The 19,015-nt window shown below is 43.2% G+C and overlaps 1 protein-coding gene across 1 annotated transcript in view; it reads right to left on the reverse strand.

Moving 5' to 3' along the window:
* The window catches only part of stk17a (serine/threonine kinase 17a), a 94,795-nt gene that overhangs the window by 45,507 nt on the left and 30,273 nt on the right, over nucleotides 1-19,015 (reverse strand). Inside the window, exon 2 of the mRNA XM_038797806.1 lies at nucleotides 8,317-8,529. Within this exon, the coding sequence (XP_038653734.1) occupies nucleotides 8,317-8,529 (213 nt within the window). The remainder of the gene's footprint in view (nucleotides 1-8,316; nucleotides 8,530-19,015) is intronic.

Below are 19,015 nucleotides of genomic sequence, written 5' to 3' on the forward strand. Positions count from 1 at the left end.
GAATCCTCCATGCATGACATATGACCCGTCCTGTGCAATTGGCCTTATGAGGAAATAAGAATAATCTTTTTATTGTCACAAGTAGGCTTACATTAACACTGCAATGAAGTTATTGTGAAAAGACCATAGTCGCCTGTTCGGGTACACGGAGGAAGAATTCAGAATTCTCAGCTGGTACGGGAATTGAACCCGCCCTGCTGGCCTTGTTCTGCAACACAAACCCCGAAATGTATTAATTGCTGGACATATTCGCTCTATTGAGTACTTAATTTGTGATCGAGTCCTGCTGTCTGCCATTCATGATGGATCGTAGACAGCACTGAAGGAAATGCACCAGCTGGTACTTTTGTTTTCTGTACAGAACCCATGAGTCTGACCCATACAAGGGTAGTGAAGACAATCACTCCATATGCGTGAGCTTTTGAGATGGGTAGTGAATGGTTTCATCAGACACTTAAAAAAGATGGCCTAAGGAGTTTTTGCCTTGGCCTGTCAATAGTCCATGTCCTTGCTGAAATTGGCATTATTTGAGATAATGCTACCCTCAAAAGCTAAACTGCTCCACTGCATTAAGAATGCTGCTGTCAATGCTGGTCTGCAGTGAACTGTCATTTCCTCAGGGCTGTGGTAGGTACAGGACTTCTCTTTTCTTTAGATAAAAGCAAATAACTGCGGATGCTGGAATCTGAAACAAAAACAGAAAATACTGGACAATCTCAGCAGGTCTGATAGCATCTGTGGACAGTAAAAGGGAGCTAATGTTGAGTCTGGATGACTCATTGTCAAAGCTGGAGAGAACTGGAAATAGGGTCAGATTTATACTGTTAGTGGGGGGGGGGGGGAAAGAGTGAGGGGGGAGGAGAGCGAGGGGGCGTGGAGCGGTGGGGCTGGATAGGGGGCCAGTGATAGGTGGAGATAGACAATGATGTCGAGGACAGAAGACAAAAGGAATGTAAATGGGGGTGATTAAGGCTTTCTTTTCTTTAGCCTCGCCTAATACTGAGGCAGGAACATTCCTGCCTTAGGGTAAGAGGTTACAATGAGGTCCATTGCCTACTATGTGTGTGCCAGAAGGGCGCAATCATCACAATAAGCTCTTCTGTAGTTTTGCTATGTGCCAGTAGTTATAGCAGATTGAAGAAACTACCATCTGTTCAGAAGCAGGTATATGTCCTCTGTTAAGCTTCCCTTTAACCTCTACATCGAAGGAAATGAGGAAAAAGGTCGGTGGCAAAACACATTCTTCGAAATAGGGAAGCTGTCTGCGAACGTTCCATTTTGCAAGACCTGTCCTTTCTGGTGTTTGTGCAGTTAAATGGTGAATGGTGAGGAACATGGGACACTCCAATTTAGATGATGGCCATAATATAATGGCCCTGTTGATCATGGGTGCAAATCCCGTAATGGCCGCTAAAACTCACAAATGGGATTTGCGTCGGTGAGATCACATTTGAGCTCCTTCCTGCCCCATGATGTAAACAGTGGGCGTGAACCTGATTTCCATAAATTTTAATACACTATCATATGATTACCAGGTATATGCCATAACGTCCACCCATGAGGTTCCTCCCACCTCGTATAATGTGGTATAGGCTCTGGGTGGTGTGGGACATGGCTGGACAGTGCCATGGCACAGCCCGTGGCACTGTAAACCTGGAAAATGGAGTGCCAAGGCTGGGCCCTCTGGGGAGCCTCATTGTAGGGGTCCCCTTATGTGGGGAGGGAGGTGACGATGGGTTGTGCCTGCATTGGTGTGGGGAGGTGGAGCCTGTGAAGGGAGGTGGGGGCAGTGTCAGTGAAGGGGGTGGGGTTGTTTTTACTATTGGTAGATAGTGATGAGTGGATTTGTCATTTCCTTGTTTGTCGGCCTATCCTACTGGATGATGGTTTGATTCTAAAGGCATGCGAGTTTGAATCAGCCTTGGTTGGTGTAATGGTCATCACTGGGTATATCTCTGGGGTGTAGTATGTCACATTGACCCACCTGAATATAATCCAAAATATGCCAGTGCTTTGAGCATAGATACATCCAGTGATCTTGAATCTGGCTTTCCATTGGAATAGAGAATTAACAATGTTGAGTTCATAAGAATTCTCGTAGATGTCGACCATTGCCATTATAATTGTCAATATTATATTTATTCAAGGCAGCATGCCAGTGTTCTTGATCACATCCAACTCTTGCATTGAAATTTCAAAGTATGCGTGTGCTTATCCTTGGAGTCATTCAGCAAAACGGTTGTGCAGATCACAGCATAAGCCTTCTTTGGTTAGGACATTGGCTGGTATAGTAGGAACATTGGGCGCGATTCTCCCAAACAGGGAGAAATCGTAAGGCTGGCGTCAAAAACGGGCGGGTTTGACGCCAGCCTCCCCCTCCCCGACCGGGAACCGATTCTGGTCCCCGGTCGGGGCTAGTATGCCGCGGCCGTGTACTCCGGCATCGCGGGCTTAACGAATTTCGTTAAGCCCGCTTGCCAGAGTTTGCGACGGCTGACGCGTCACATGACGTCAGCCGTGCATGCGCGGATTGGAAGACTCCAACCCGCGCATGCGCGGATGACGTCATCGCGCATTTGAGCGAAACCCGCGCATGCGTGGGCCGGGATGCCCCTCAGCCGCCCCGCGAATTGATACAGCGGGGAGGCGGAAGGACAAAGAGTGCGCGGGAATCGGACCCGCTGCCCGCGATCGGTGCCCACCGATCACGGGCCCATGGCACCCTTGGCATGGCCGTGGTACTGCCGTGCCAATCGGTGCCATGGTTGTTAAGATCCGAACTTTACGGCCGTTTATACGAACGGCCAGACCAGGTGTGTTTGCCGTTCGTAAAAACGGCCGTAAACGGCTTGGACTTCGGCCCATCCCATCGGCCAGCTGAGAATCGCTGCTCGCCGTAAAAAAACGGCGGCAGCGATTCGTGTCGGGAGTCAGGCGTGGGGGAGAGAATAGCGGGAGGGCGTCAGACTAGCGTGGCCGTAAAAGTTTACGACCCCCGCTATTCTCTGCACCGTCGTGAGTGCGGAGAATTGCGCCCATTATTCTTCCTGATAATGGTGGTGAAATGATTGCCTTGGATTGTTAGCTGTCGGGCTTTGAGTCAATCAGAAGAACCAGTGGAGAGGTTCTGAAGGTTTCTGGCAATTAAACTCTTAATCAGAAATCCAATGTCACAGAGGCATCTTTCATCTTTACCTTTCTCTGGCCAGGAAAATACCCTTCACTGTTCTCTGGCCAGGAAAATATATACCCTTCACTGTGCTCTGCCAGTGATATTTCATGTCTTACTGACATGAGAAACCACTCAATAGGTGGGGAAAAAAATGTTTATTTCCTTTCTGTATGGCAGAATGCACCACCAGGATTTGACCTGGGTCACAAGTGCTGTTATAGGATGCACGAGAGGTAGAGATAGAGAGAATGACAAAGCTGCAATTCAAACCTATGTAGCTAACCCAGTTCTCAATTTTGATGAATGATTATTTAACACAGTAGTTTCCAAGTACTTCTCCAGAACTAACTACCAGGAACAGCTGCTTTAACTTCCAATTTACAATGTAAGTCACCTACTGTACAGATAATTACTGTACAGACATTGTGATTGCAGAAACACTTTGTAGTCTCCAGCTCAGAACTATTTGCTGGCAAGTTAACAAATGTATAAAAATATAGAAACAGGATGACCTTCATCCCAACCCCCACACCACTAGGAAAAGGTCTCTCAGATCCTTTAAGGTTTAAGGACCTGAGCTTGTGAACAGTTACGCTTTTTTTCTTACAGCAAAACAGTAGTGTAATTTATAGAACCATAGAATTCCTACAGTGAAGAAGGAGGCCATTCGCCCATCGAGTTTGCATCAACCCTCCGAAAGATCACGCTACCTAGGTGCACCCCCCTCCCTATTCCCGCAACCTCACCTAACCTGCACATCTCTCGGACAGCACGGTCGCATGGGGTTAGCACAATTGCTTCACAGCTCCAGGGTCCCAGGTTTGATTCCCGGCTTGGGTCACTGTCTGTGCGGAGTCTGCACGTTCTCCCCGTGTGTGCGTGGGTTTCCTCCGGGTGCTCCAGTTTCCTCCCACAGTCCAAAGATATGAAGGTTAGGCGGATTGGCCATGATAAATTGCCCTTTGTGTCCAAAATTGCCCTTAGTATTGGGTGGGGTTACTGGGCTATGGGGGTAGGGTGGAGGCTTGACCTTGGATAGGGTGCTCTTTCAAAGAGCCGGTGCAGACTCGATGGGCCGAATGGCCTCCTTCTGCCTGTAAATTCTATGATTCTATGATTCTCATCTTTGGGCATTAAAGGGCAATTTAGCATGGCCAATCCACCTAACCTACATATCTTTGGACTGTGGGAGAAAATCAGCACACCCGGAGGAAACTCCCCACAGACAGTCACCCAAGGTCGGAATTCACCCATGTTCCTGGCCCTGCGAGGCAGCAGTGCTAACGTATTGTCCCACTACGTTGCCCCTTTCTCTGTCTGTTTTATGGAAATTCCAGAAAACATCAAACATTATGTCCAATTAGTACACACAGATATGTTCCCCTTTTCTCAGCTTTTCATTTACCCCACTTCAAGTCAATCAAGGGTAGCGGATGAAAAGAAAGGAGAGAACTGGAAGTCAAAGGAACACATTCACATCCACAATCTGTACCAGTCAGAAGGCTGACTTTTCTGAAGGACATAGTTTCAATGTAGAAGCCTGCAATTACACTGAGCTGATACCATATCACACCAGCATGAGAAACAGCCAGTCAAATGAGTTTGCATAAATGCTAGGTTCAGGAGGGCGGGGTTCTCTGGCAGTATTTTTGCTGGAATGGAGACAATATATCATTCAGTAGTACAGGACCAAGCACTGTTATGGTGTACATTCTGAATTGCCAAAGCAGTCTATTTTCACAGGCCCCCTATTTTATACTGATAATAAAAGTTCCAGAGCTTTGACACGGTTCACACTGTCACAAATTGACTGGGAGAGGCTTGGGAAGAGCTCAAACATTTACGTCAGCGCAATATGGGATACACTATTCAGCGTGTGGGACACCAAAGAGTTTTACTCTTTTCTTGTCCTCTGTTACCACTCCCCCACCCCAAAGACAGGTGAAGTTTGGGCTAGTTCACATGTGCAAAATTCAAACCCTCAACCACTTCCATTCTTAAATCGAGTCAAGCAACCAAATTGCTTGCAGGAAGGTTGTTGGTCATTTAAATCTTGTAATGAAATTGCATGCCTCAGAATTAACCACCAATTTAAATTTAGCCCATCCAGTTGACTTTCTGGAGCCTTGGGGCACCAGTCAGCTAAAGGGAAGCCAGGGTCCTGAATCAAAGAGTTACTGTCTTTTCAATTAACTACTGAATCCATTTTATTTGCTTCACCTACCCATTCGGATTATATACTGTGCCACCTGCTGACCTCTCCCTACCAGACACTGGCTCTTTGGATCACACACCCTTCACCACCCTCTGCCACTTTCCCTTCCAACCTCTCTACACCCTGACAATAGCTATTCAAATCTCACCCTCTCCACACACTGGCCTTTCCAATCTTCCCATCTCTGGGAAACATTCGGCATTCTTCCTCCCACCACCCTCCTCTTTCCCAAACCTGAGACAGGTCCTTTAATTCCCCCCCCCCCCGATTCCGCTGGCACCATCGCTTCAAATTTCCCCCATACTGGCTCTCCTGATCTCTTAATTCTATACTCTACACTCCCCAAAATGTTCCTTTCAATCGACCAGAGCAGGCAAGAACCTGATCCAAACTAATTACCATTCAGCCTTCCAGGATGCTCAACCCCAGCCCATGTACACCAAGGGGGAGCAAGGGGTGAATACCCCTCCGCACTTACCTCCAGGGTGACGAGCGGAGCCCTTCGGGAAGATAGTGGTCGCGGTGCTTTCCTTGTATGGGGGTTGTGTGGAAGGTCTTCCCTCTAGCTTTAAAAATCATTCAAGTTTCTTTCAGCATGTCAAGTTCAAAGTGAGAGGGAACCTTATACAAACGTATAAAATTCTAAAAGGATTAGACAGGGTAGATTCAGAAAGACTGTTCCTGATAGTGGGGGAGTCCAGAACTAGGGCTCATAGCTTGAGGACAAGTGAGGTGAGGAGAAATTTCTTCACCCAGAGAGTGGTGAATCTGTGGAATTCACTACCACAGAAAGTAGTTGAGGTCAAAACTTGTAATTCTAAGAAGCACTTAGATATAGCTCTTGGGGCTAAAAGGATCAAGGGATATGGGGAGGCAGGGGTGGTGGTGCACAGGCTGGATCAGGGTATTGAGCCCGATGATCAGCCATGATTATAATGAATGGGAGAGCAAGCTTGAAGGATCCAATGGCCTCTACCTGCTTCTATTTTCTATGTATGTTTCGATCTGTGAGATGAAGGTGAAAGCCAACCCTCTAATATGTTGGAATTCTTTGAAGTACTTTTTTCAGCCTCTTTTAAAAAAATACTGCAGTAAGAAGCAACACTTGGACATAAGAGGAAGCACTTTGTGTTAATGGACCATGAGGAGCTATAAAAACAAAGCTAATCCCTCCTGTGAAATTTCCTAGACCTGTCAATCAAGAGGCTTGTAAATGGTAATGGACTAGGAAATTGAATGTTAACAATGCAGTTCAAAACTTTTAGGCTTCTCAGCATGCTGAGAGGCTTGAAAAAGTTAAAGGGGAATAAAAATGACTGTGAAAAAAGCACTTCAAAGATTTCTAATACATCAGAGGTATCTTATAGAAACATAGATAGGATAGATGTGGGCAGGTTGTTTCCACTGGTGGGTGAAAGCAGAACTAGGGGGCATAGCCTCAAAATAAGGGGAAGTAGATTTGGACTGAGTTTAGGAGGATCTTCTTCACCCAAAGGGTTGTGAATCTATGGAATTCCTTGCCACAGTGAAGCAGTTGAGGCTCCTTCATTAAATGTTTTTAAGATAAAGATAGATAGTTTTTGGAGGAATAAAGGGATTAGGAGTTATGGTGTTCGGGGCGGAAAGTGGAGCGGAGTCCAAAAAAGATCAGCCATAATCTCATTGAATGGTGGAGCAGGCTCGAGGGGCCAGATCGCCTACTCCTACTCCTGGTTCCTATGTTCTTATGAAAGACTTTCACCTTCATCTGACAGATCTTTGATCTTGACATACTGAGGGAGACATCATAAGGTACCAACACATCAGGAAAGACATTTAACTACAACCTGACATGATGAAAGAGAGTTTAATGATTTTCAAAGCTGCAGACGGAAGACCTGCCACACGACTCCCATCCCAAGAAAGACTCCTGACCTGAGCCTCCCCAGCAAAGCCCGAGCCTCCCAATCTCACTGCTCCTCTGAAGGACCCCTCCTGGAGGTAAGTGTAGAGAAAGTACTCACCCACTTCTGCCTCCTCAGAGTCCATAGTGCCAAGTTGGCACTGCCAAGGGGAAGGGCCTGAGATTGAGGTGCTTTTAAAAATGGCGTCCTGATCTCCAAGGAGCAGGACCTGTCAGTGTGTTTAGGCCCCCTCTCCTCCCAAGGCCAGTGAAAAACCTCCCCCTCTCCAAAAAAATTTCCAAGTGTTGCTGAAAAACACCTGATTGCCACTGCCAGGGCCCATGAGAAACACACCTATTTTCCCACTGGCAGCAGCACTTAGAATTCATTATTCATTCTGGAGAATCACGGCCAAGGTTTTATACAGATGAGTTGAAGCAACTCCCTCACACCACTTGTCAATGTTTACAATACCTACTTTGTACAAAATCAATTAATTCCAAAACTTAACAATTCACAGATTTTAACTTGATTTAAAATATCTAGAGTGAAATTGGATTATATCACAAAACTATAAGAGTGAACAAAGCCAATACTGCAGCAATTCAGAAGAAAATGTTTAACCTATACTTCAAATGAAATACGATGAGGCATTTCTGACAGTCTTTTTCAAAGAGAAAGTTCAGTGTGTAGATGTGGGACTGTTAACAACACATATAGTCAAGACAATTCAGAGATTTCTCTGTCAAAAGGATGGAAATTCCATATTCACATTATTCATTAAGATGCTTATTTAGCCATGTGTATAACTGGACAACATTTTACACTGGGAAAATCCCAAAAGTTACAACAGGTAAAAATATAATACTCAAGGAAAGATGAAATAAGATCTTCTCAATTTTACAAAACACCAATTCACAATTGCACAATTCAGATCGAGACAAGTGCTAAAAATCAGTAAATACCGTGACCGGTTTCAAATGTTTAAAATGCTATGATTATAATTAAAATCAGCACAGAAGATAGGACAAAAAATATATACTTACTATTCCAAAACTAAAATCATTTCTGATGCCGTCTCATACACCTCATACAGGTTAATGACCCAAGGACTGGATTTAGCCAATTCTAATACCGCAATCTCATGAATAATCTCCATTCGGCAGTCTTGACCCTTCCTTCTTTTCCTCATAAATTTGGCAGCATATTCCTTCCTCGTAGCCTTCTCGGTACATTTTTTAACGACTGCAAATTTACCTCTGTACAAAGGAGAGATGTTTCTGCGTTTTAATAGACAATTATCATTCAAAACTTCACTATATCAGTACAAATTTTATATAGTTAATGCTTACTTTATTCTAATCCAAAAGCAGCAATTAGAAATACCAGCGGTTAGCAAGGGCAATTTCAGAAAGAATACTTTTCACCGCTTAAAACCTGGGTTTAAATCCAACAATTGGAAAAAGATGAGCATGCTAATGGGGTTAATTCACTTTTGTTGCTCTTAGTTTAGTTTCCAGAGTGCATGGGTTCAAAACATCAAAATATGCCCTGCTTAATATTTAATAATCAACATTTTGCAAGTTATAGTCGTGCATTATGTCAGTAATAAAATGTACCTTTCCCAATGGCCAGCACACAAGATGTGTAAACACAACAGTTACCTGGTACAGCAATGTGGGCTATAAACACAATAAAACTGAATGTAATATTTTTAATGAATTCAATTCCCCTCTCTGTTCCCATCATCTTCTACCTAAAAATAAATTTAAATAAACTATACATAAAATTGAGAAGGTAAAGACTTAGGATTATTACAATTAAAGAGAATTCTGCAATTTAGGTCACAATTCAAATTTAATAAACACCAAATATCCTATTTTACAGCCGTTAATTAGATCTAGTTTAAAATGTGTCCTAAAAGTTCAATGTATATATCCCCTTATCAAATGACTGCAAAGTCAGTGCAGAATATGACATGGGGCGGGATTTACCGACCAATCGCCATGTGTTTTTCGGTGGTACAGGCGGCCCACCAGCGAGTTTTTCTTTTTCTTTCATTTTAAAGTACCCAATTACTTTTTCCCAATTAAGGGACAATTTAGCATGGCCAACTGTACACCTTTTGGGTGTGGGGGTGAGACCTACACAGACACTGGGAGAATGTACAAACTCCACGTGGACAGTGATCTGGGGCTAGGATCGAACCCGGATTCACGCCGTTGTGAGGCAACAGTGCTAACCACTACACCCGCCAGCGAGATTCCCACCATTGTCAACGGGATTTCCCAGTGACAGTGACGTCACCGGGAATCCCGTGCCCCGATGTGAACAGCCGGTAAATTGCGCCGACAAACAGTAACGCCGCTGCATAGAAAATGGGGGCACCAAAAATATGTATCCAGATAGTATTTCAGGTTAACATTCAAGTGATTGATCAACTCATCACAATACCATCCTCCGAAAAATTGCCTATTTAAATAGAAGTTAAAAACAAGCACATTCATTAACCAGTGTCGAGACAACAATTGTTTGGATTTAAAAACAGAAAATTCTGGGAAAACTCAGAAGGTCTGACATTAGCTGTGGAGAGAGAAACAGTTAACATTTTGAGTCCGTATGACTCTTCCTTAGATGATGCCAGACCTGTTGTGTTTTTCCTGCATTTTGTGTTTTAATTTCAGATTTCCAGCATCTGCAGTATTTTGCTTTTTATCTAAATATTTGGATTTCCCCGTTCTCATCACTTCGCCACAGGACGTACTTGAGCCTTAAGGCAGCGACAACGTTAGCAATGAAACATCATTGCTCTGCATCTTTAACCATCTGTGAGGGAGTGACTGTCAAACTTTAAAGTAAACTTTTGCCATGGCCCACCACTTAATTGAACAAATGCAATTCAAAATGCTGAACATTCTTGGTCTTCTGGAGAATGGACCAAGATTTATTTCGGCATAGCTAAATACAGCTGCAAACAATTTAGCTTTGATTTTCTGCCACTGGGCTTCATTTTTGCAAAATAGTCTCTGACCACATTTGAATATATAGTTAGATGAATATTTTTTGTATATACTTGCAGTGGAACTCACTAGGTTTCAACCGCAAGCAGGAGAAAGGAAAACAAAGTTGCTTGGTACATGAATGCATTTTCCAAATTTTTATTTCCCCTGTGTTTATTGCATTACTGTACTTTCCTAATGTAGTCTCATGAGAGACAGAGTAAAGGACCCAATACTTATGTCATGACATGGTGGTGTTCTGCTTCTCAATTATGAGGTAATTTCCCACTTTGGCACATTATCAAGAGGAAATGGACTAACAGGCTGAGAACAGCATCAACAACGTGGACTAGACATTTTTAGATATCAGTCCAAATGCAATGTAATTTTCCACAATCAGTCACAAGGACGGTAACCAAATGACCTCAAGACCAGAGGCCTTAAAAAAGAGCAACAGTGGTCTTTTCACAACAGTGATATTATTGCTGGCAAACACCATGGGAAACCTAAGGACTAAATAATTCTTTCAGCTCAAATGATCCTTTGAAGGTGAAAATTTTCATTGCAAATGCTAAGTATATTTAATATAAAATGCACCAGATGTGAATGCACAGATCTCCAGTAACATTGCTGACAGTGAGTTAGTGAATATATTTACTTTACACAGAGGTATTTACGCTATGCAAAGTTCCACATGTTACCACGGTCACCGATGTAGGTTGACTGAATTAGTCAAATTCTGTTTTTGTCATATGGTCTTTTGGTATTTCATCAATTGGTTGAGGATTGATTTCCAAAATTATACAATTTTTTGTGAAACTCACTCAGCAGCCTTTGATTATTGGCCTGATGCACTTTGCTTTTATCTTGTATCATTTTTTCTTTGATGCGCAGAGGAGAAGTTGGGATAATGGAGCTTTGGAACACTGTAATCTCAGAAAGCGGTCACTCAGCCTATTATTCCTCTGCTGGCTCTTTGAAAAAGCTGTCCGATTAGTCCCACTACTCCACTCTTTCCACCTAACCCTGGAAAATTTTACCCCTTCAAGTATCTATCCAATTCCCTTTTGAAAATTACTGAATCTGCTTCCACCGCCATCTCAAGCCATGCATTCCAAAACATGACAGCTCATTCATAGAATCATAGGATTCCTACAATGCAGAAGGAGGCCATTCGACCCATCAAGTATGCACCGACCCTTGGAAAGAGCACCCTACCTATATCCATGCCCCCACCCTATCTCCATTACCCAGTAATCCCACATAACCTTTTGGATTCTAAGGGGCAATTTAGCACGGCCAATCCACCTAACCTGCACATCTTTGGACTGTGGGAGGAAACGGGAGCACCTGGAGAAACCCACGCAGACACAGGGAGAAAGTGCAAACTCCACACAGACAGTCACCTGAGACCGGGTTTTGAACCTGGGCTAGGCTGACCTGAGAGTGATTGTACAAAGGACAATGGGTTCCCTGTTTGCCACATTTCTCACAGGGCACACTGTCCTAAATTCAGCTCAACATCTACATTTCTAAGCTGATTTCTTGGACTCACTAATGAAGAATTTTCATGGAATTATACAAATTACAGCATGAATGAAGCCATTTGGTACGAGAACACCATTTCTTCTCAGATCCTTTCACATTCTTCCTTTTCCAAATGCTCGGCCCTTTCTCTTTTAACTAACATTCCAGTGTCTGTCTTTATATGCACTTATTGTGATAAGTCACAATAGCTCACAGCACAAATAAAATTATTCCTTCCCCCCCCCCCCCCCCCCCCCCCCACACTCTTGTTTTATTCAGGTAGAATCCTCAGTCTCCCTTCCTTTGTTTCCATGTGATAACAGTCTTTCACGAGACACCCAGAGTAAATTCCACAGGTTTCTCATTCCCTGCGTTATTGGCGGTTCCTCTTTGGGTGGCAATCCCACTCGATATGCTGCTACTCCTTTGAGCTCTGCTGGAGTCTCATGTCTGCCCACTTAAAGGGCAACGTTCTCCGGGCCTGTCCAATCCAAGAAGACTGGTAACCATAGCCACAAGGATTAATGGTGTTTAAAAAAAATAAACTACTGGTTTGAACTAAACCAATAGGCATGCCAGCCTGCAATAACATTCACAGAACATTCTCAGACACAGAAATTACAGCGGGTATTGCTGAGAAAAGACATTTTGTTGAAGGTTTTTGTCTTGTAAGTTTCTCAGAATATTCGCAAGAATACCAATGTCAAAGGTAACAACAACTTTACACTGAATGAGAAGAGAGTGCTGATTGGTTAACAAGTGGTCTCTGATTAATCAAGGTGTCACAGTGAACTGAACAAATTATTGCTGGTACGAAATTAATTTTATTTTTATTAAATAAATTTAGAGTACCCAATTCTATTTCCCAATTAAGGGGCAATTTAGCATGGCCATTTCACCTCCCCTGCACATCTTTTATTTGGGTTGTGGTGGGAGACCCACGCAGACATGTGGAGAATGTGCAAACTCCACACGGAGAGTGACCCGGGACCACGGGATAAAACCCAGGACCTCGGTGCCATGAGGCAGCAGTGCAAACTACTGCACCGCCGTGCTGCCCCTCTGGTATGAAACTAAGATGCAAACCTGAGTGAGGGGCAATTGGTTCAGCCTTCAGCATTTCCCAAGTTTCCCTTGACAAAATAATGAAGCAAACAGCAGGTTACAAATAACAAAAATAACTCAACTTCCACACAAATGGAAAAGGTTGGTTCTGATGACATTTTACAACACGTCAACAATAGGTGGACTTCTGGAGCATGCTGGGTCAAAATCCTGGAATTCCCTCCCTAATAATACTGTGGGTATAACTGCACCACACGGACTGCAGCAATTCAAAAAGGTAGCTCACCACCACCTTCTCAAGGGTAATTAGGGATGGGCAATAAATGATGACTCCCACAACCCATAAATGAATTTTTAAAGTAAGAAGTCTTACAACACCAGGTTAAAGTCCAACAGGTTTGTTTCAAACACGAGCTTTCGGAGCACTGCTCCTTCCTCAGGTGAATTAAGGAGCAGTGCTCCGAAAGCTCGTGCTTGAAACAAACCTGTTGGACTTCAACATGGTGTTGTAAGACTTCTTACTGTGCTCACCCCAGTCCAACACCGGCACCTCCACATCATGAATTTTTAAAGATGCTCTTTCCACTTTTTCTGCTGAATCCCTTTTTCTTTACTCTTCCTCCAAAACAGGCCTCTCTAGCTTATACTGGGACTGAAGTTAATAGGGATAAGGAAGAAAATGGCAGGAGCAATGGAACACACACAACGATAAAGCACATCTGATAGGTCAATTCATGGCAGCTGTTTGTCCATCTTTGTAAAGTACTGATGCATAAACTTAACAGCACAACGCAATAGGTAATCTGCGGAGATGGATTGTATTCAATTGAACCCTATTGTCAAGTCACTTATTCTACAGCCAAAACAACAGCAGAGGTTTGCTTAATGGCATCAAAGTGTCAGAAGACAGGAATTGGTTACTTTTCATTGAGAAGAGACAGAATATGATCCAAATGCTCATTGATTATCCTGGTGCAAAGGCAAATCATTTCCTGTCCTTACTTGAACTTCAGACCACCAGCTGGGTCTGGTGACATGCCGCTGCCCTAAATCTAATTTTAACATATACCGTCCCAAAGAAAAACTAAATCAATTCTCTTGTGTGCCAACATTGCTAACGGATGAAGTCATGCTCACATTGCTCTCCTCTTTCTCCCTTTCCCCCTCCAAATACAGTGAACCATTATGTGAACATATTGACATGGACACAAGAGAGCCTGAAGAGCATGCAGTGACAAAAAAACAAAGTTTATTTATCATTTAAGTCTAAAAAGGGAAGTACAAAAACTCCCTTTAGAAATAATCAGTTCTCTTTGAACGGGTCACTTGTTCCATATGACAATCAACAGCATACATAGTATTTAACGTGTTTTCACATTGAATTAAAAACTGTCGTTGTAACAGGTAGAGCGGACAAGCCTTCACTTCAGTTTTATTTAGGACTTTTGAATCTCCTACTGGAATAAAGGTATCAAATTTAGTCTAAAATGCTGGCTACTTGTTCTGAATTCAGACAGTGTCAATATAACAGTAACTTCATTATACCGGATAGTAATATAACTAAGTGTTGAAGTATATATTAACTCCATAATAGGAGGAAAACAAACAGGTTCCATCTGCAATAAACTAAATTCGAACCACAAATTGTAAACAAGTGGAAAATGTACGTTCATTCTGCACAGCTCCAAAACCTAGGACTTGGCTCTCCACTCCGCAACTGGATCCTTGACTTTCTGACCAACAGACCACAATCAGTAAGAATGAACACCAACACCTCCTCCACAATAGTCCTCAATACCGGTTCCCCGCAAGGCTGCGTACTTAGCCCCCTACTCTACTCCCTGTACACACACGACTGCGTGACAAAACTTGGTTCCAACTCCATCTACAAGTTTGCTGACGATACGACCATAGTGGGTCGGATCTCGAATAACGACGAGTCCGAATACAGGAGGGAGATAGAGAACCTAGTGGAGTGGTGTAATGACAACAATGTCTCCCTCAATGCCAGCAAAACTAAAGAGCTGGTCATCGACTTTAGGAAGCAAAGTACTGTACACACCCCTGTCAGCATCAACGGAGCCGAGGTGGAGATGGTTAGCAGTTTCAAATTCATAGGGGTGCACATCACCAAAAATCTGTCCTGGTCCACTCACGTCGACGCTATCACCAAGAAAGCACAACAGCGCCTATACTTCCTCAGGAAACTAAGGAAATTCGGCATGTCCACATTAACCCTTACCAACTTTTACAGATGCACTATAGAAAGCATCCTATCTGGCTGCATCACAGCCTGGTATGGCAACTGCTCGGCCCAGGACCGCAAGGAACTTCAGAGAGTCGTGAATACCGCCCAGTCCATCACACGAACCTGCCTCCCATCCATGGACTCCATCTACATCTCCCGCTGCCGGGGGAAAGCGGGCAGCATAATCAAGGATCCCTCCCACCTGGCTTACTCACTTTTCCAACTTCTTCCATCGGGCAGGAGATTCAGAAGTCTGAGAACACGCACTAACAGACTCAAAAACAGCTTCTTCCCCACTTTCACCAGACTCCTAAATGACCCTCTTATTGACTGACCTCATTAACACTACACCCTGTATGCTTCAACCGATGCCAATGCTTATGTAGTTACATTGTATATCTTGTGTTGCCCGATTATGTATTCTCATGTATTCTCTTGAATTTTGTTTAATTCCCTTTTCTTCCATGTACTGAATGATCTGTTGAGCTGCTTGCAGAAAAATACTTTTCACTGTACCTCGGTACATAGATTTCATAGAATTTACAGTGCAGACGGAGGCCATTCGGCCCATCGAGTCTGCACCGGCTCTTGGAAAGAGCACCCTACCCAAGGTCAACACCTCCACCCTATCCCCATAACCCAGTAACCCCACCCAACATTAAGGGGAATTTTGGACACTAGGGGCAATTTATCATGGCCAATCCACCTAAACTGCACATCTTTGGACTGTGGGAGGAAACCGGAGCACCCGGGGGAAACCCACGCACACATGGGGAGGATGTGCAGACACCGCACAGATAGTGACCCAAGCCGGAATCGAACCTGGGACCCTGGAGCTGTGAAGCCATTGTGCTATCCACAATGCTACCGTGCTGCCCGTGTACACGTGACAATAAACAAATCCAATCCAATCCAATCTAATCCACAGGTGATTCAGTACCAAGGAAAAAGAAAGCCCCAAAAAAGCCATGATAACAAAATCACTTGAGTTCAAAGTAAAACGGATGAGGAAAGGATTACAAAAAGAACGAGTTGCACGCCTCGAGACCGATAAAACCTGTTAATATCTAACTGTCGAAATGATTAAAATTAGTGAAGGTGAACAAGATAACACAGTGAGAAATATTAATGCTTCCTTGAATGCTTTTTCCACTTTTTCTGCCGAGCCCATTTGCTTTACTCCTGCCCTAAGAGGGTCTCTCTAGTTCATACTAGAGCTTGGGTGAGGGATAAGGAAAAAAATGACAAGAACAATGGAGCAATCACAAGGGTAAAGTGCCATAATGCACTGGGTCTCTCACTGCTGTGAAATCTGTCCTGTTAACCTTGCAGGACAAATTCCACAACAAGTGATTATAAGTGTTCAGCTATATGTCAAGGCACAATTTGTTTTTTAAAAATTTTCTGCCACATAGCTCGTCTGATGACTGAGGGACAGTTGAGGAAGAGTCATATAGAAGTAAGTCAGACTGGAGTGTTCAGGCAGCACAGCTTTGTAATTGCCACAACTGTCTCCAGAGGAACCTTGCAGAACCTTGCTTTGGCTCATCTGGTCACAACGACACCACCGCACTAGGCACAGCCACATTGTATCAGATGGGATCCTGTTCACAGAAGTCCCACAATATAAAGGTGGCGATAGCATTCCCCCACAACCCCTGAACTGGAGTTCTTCCACATGGGACATTAAGCAGGAATAGAAACAATCGGTGTTTCAAATAAAACCTAAACGTTCCTGTGAAGTGGTCTAGATTTACTAACAATATGATTCCCGGGAGAAGCTGAGTGAATGCCAACATGGAGCAGGATCAGAAAGTCACAACCAATATGACATGCACATAATTGGACATCCCCAAAAGGAAAGGATTCCTACCTTTGGACAAAGTGATTGACGTGGCTGGACTGATTCTCCCGTTCAGAAGTCTGCAAATACTGCTTGCTAAGACCAGATGGTTCTGATCATTTGCACACAAATTAATCCACCGTCAACAAAGGGGACCACAAACTTTCAAAATTCAAGAGAAGGCTCACACAAAAAAAAAACATTTGCAAGCTTTAGCTCATTCAGTCACTAAAGACACACTAGATATTGCAGAAGTTCAATGCTGCTTTATAGTTAGAGCCACTAATGGCACAGGAGGAGGCCATACAACCCATCGTGTGAATACTGGCTCTCTGCAAAGCAATCCAGTCATTCCCACTCTCCCCCATTTGATCCATGTAGCCTTCATGCTTATTTTCTTCAAGAGTCTATCTAATTTCCCTTTGAAATCATTGACTGTTTCCACTTCCCCCTGCCTCATTGGTAGTGAGCTCCAGGTCATTATCACTCACTGTGCAAAAGAAAAAGTTCTTCCCCCTGCATCTCTTGCTAGTGTTATAATCACCTTATAAGGCAGCGCATGGCTGCTGATGAGATGTCAAAGCAACAACCTGCAAGGCCAATGTTAACGTAGCAGGAAGACCCATTTTCTGTGGGGTCTTCCAGGCTACCACTCTGAACAAGTCCTAGCTTGTGGCTGCTGCACACGATCGGTGGGACATTATAAATCCATCTTAATCCTTCTCCTTTCATAAAAAGGTTTAAAACTTATTGCTGCATTTTTGGTTTGCTTGCCACTATAGGCGGCACTTAGCAACTGAGAGCACTGCACTTGTTAGTCCCCATGCACTTGAAAATGAGATGGGAACATAGGATGCCGACTTCTTCTTTCACGATTTTGTTGCCAAGCTAACTGTTGAACTAAAACAAAATATAAAAACAAATGCAAATACATATCTGTAGGATGATCTTTTTCAACTCATCACATAAAAACGCAACGTTCTTCATTGGATTGTCACCGTATCGTAAGTATTAAACGGCTTGGTTAAAAGAATGCACAACCTTACAAAAAGCAATTAACAAGGATTTAGAAAAATAATTGACCATGCCTCACGGGTAACCTATTGGAATTCTTTTTTGAAGAGGCAACTAAACTAGTGCTTGGTAGATATCCTCCGATCAGAAACCATTTGGATTCTCACAAGGCAGATGATGTTATTTCACAAGTGAGTCGTCAAGAAAGTCACAGTTCATGGAATTAACCTCAAATTAGATAGCTGGATTTAGAATTGCCTTGCAACTGGAAACAGAAGACAGTGGTGAAAAAAATAGTCTGGAATTTCAGAGACAGTGATCTGCTGGACACACTTTTCACTCGTCATATTGAAAATGGTACTTAACCTTGCAGAGGTTACGAAATGAACAACAAGTGACAAGTATGTAACAGATTGAAAGCAATTGGAGAAATCTGAATTTATTTAACAGATGGACTTTCAAATAGAGGTGAATGCAAGATATTTCACATAGGAAGAGAAGCATAAAGTGTGTACGTGATGAATAAGTCTTACTTGCAGCAGGCGTACAAATGGCATGACTGCCGAAACAAATACTAGGATGTAGCTCAAAATCAGATTTAAAATAAGCAAGCTTTGTTTTGGAAATTGGAAGCTTGATCCCCTCAGCACTCAAAGAAATAGAAATTAGGAGCAGTCTATGAGCAGGTTTACTGCTATGTAGATTAACTCCCTCAAAAACAAGTGGATAAATATCGGTCTCGAAACAGGCTTGAAGATTTTGGGTTAATTACAGAACAAGAATTGCATAGGATATCGTAATGCTGGAATTGGGCAAGGGTATGGGTCACCTGTGAAAATGGATATTATGGAGTTTTGATAGACCATTGCTGATCAAGAAGTATTTATCCAAAACTTTCAAGAGAAAATTTGGAATAAAGTGTAAATTAATTACTTAAGAAAACCAGACAAACAAGGCAGCTAGAAAATGTGGTCTCAAAGAATTAATAGTCGGCGATAGCTACAAATCAGAAAGCTAATCTGAAGCCTCTAGCGCTGTGTTCCGTCCAA

Source organism: Scyliorhinus canicula, chromosome 5 (genome assembly GCF_902713615.1).
Source record: "Scyliorhinus canicula chromosome 5, sScyCan1.1, whole genome shotgun sequence".
NCBI classification, from domain to species: Eukaryota; Metazoa; Chordata; class Chondrichthyes; order Carcharhiniformes; family Scyliorhinidae; genus Scyliorhinus; species Scyliorhinus canicula.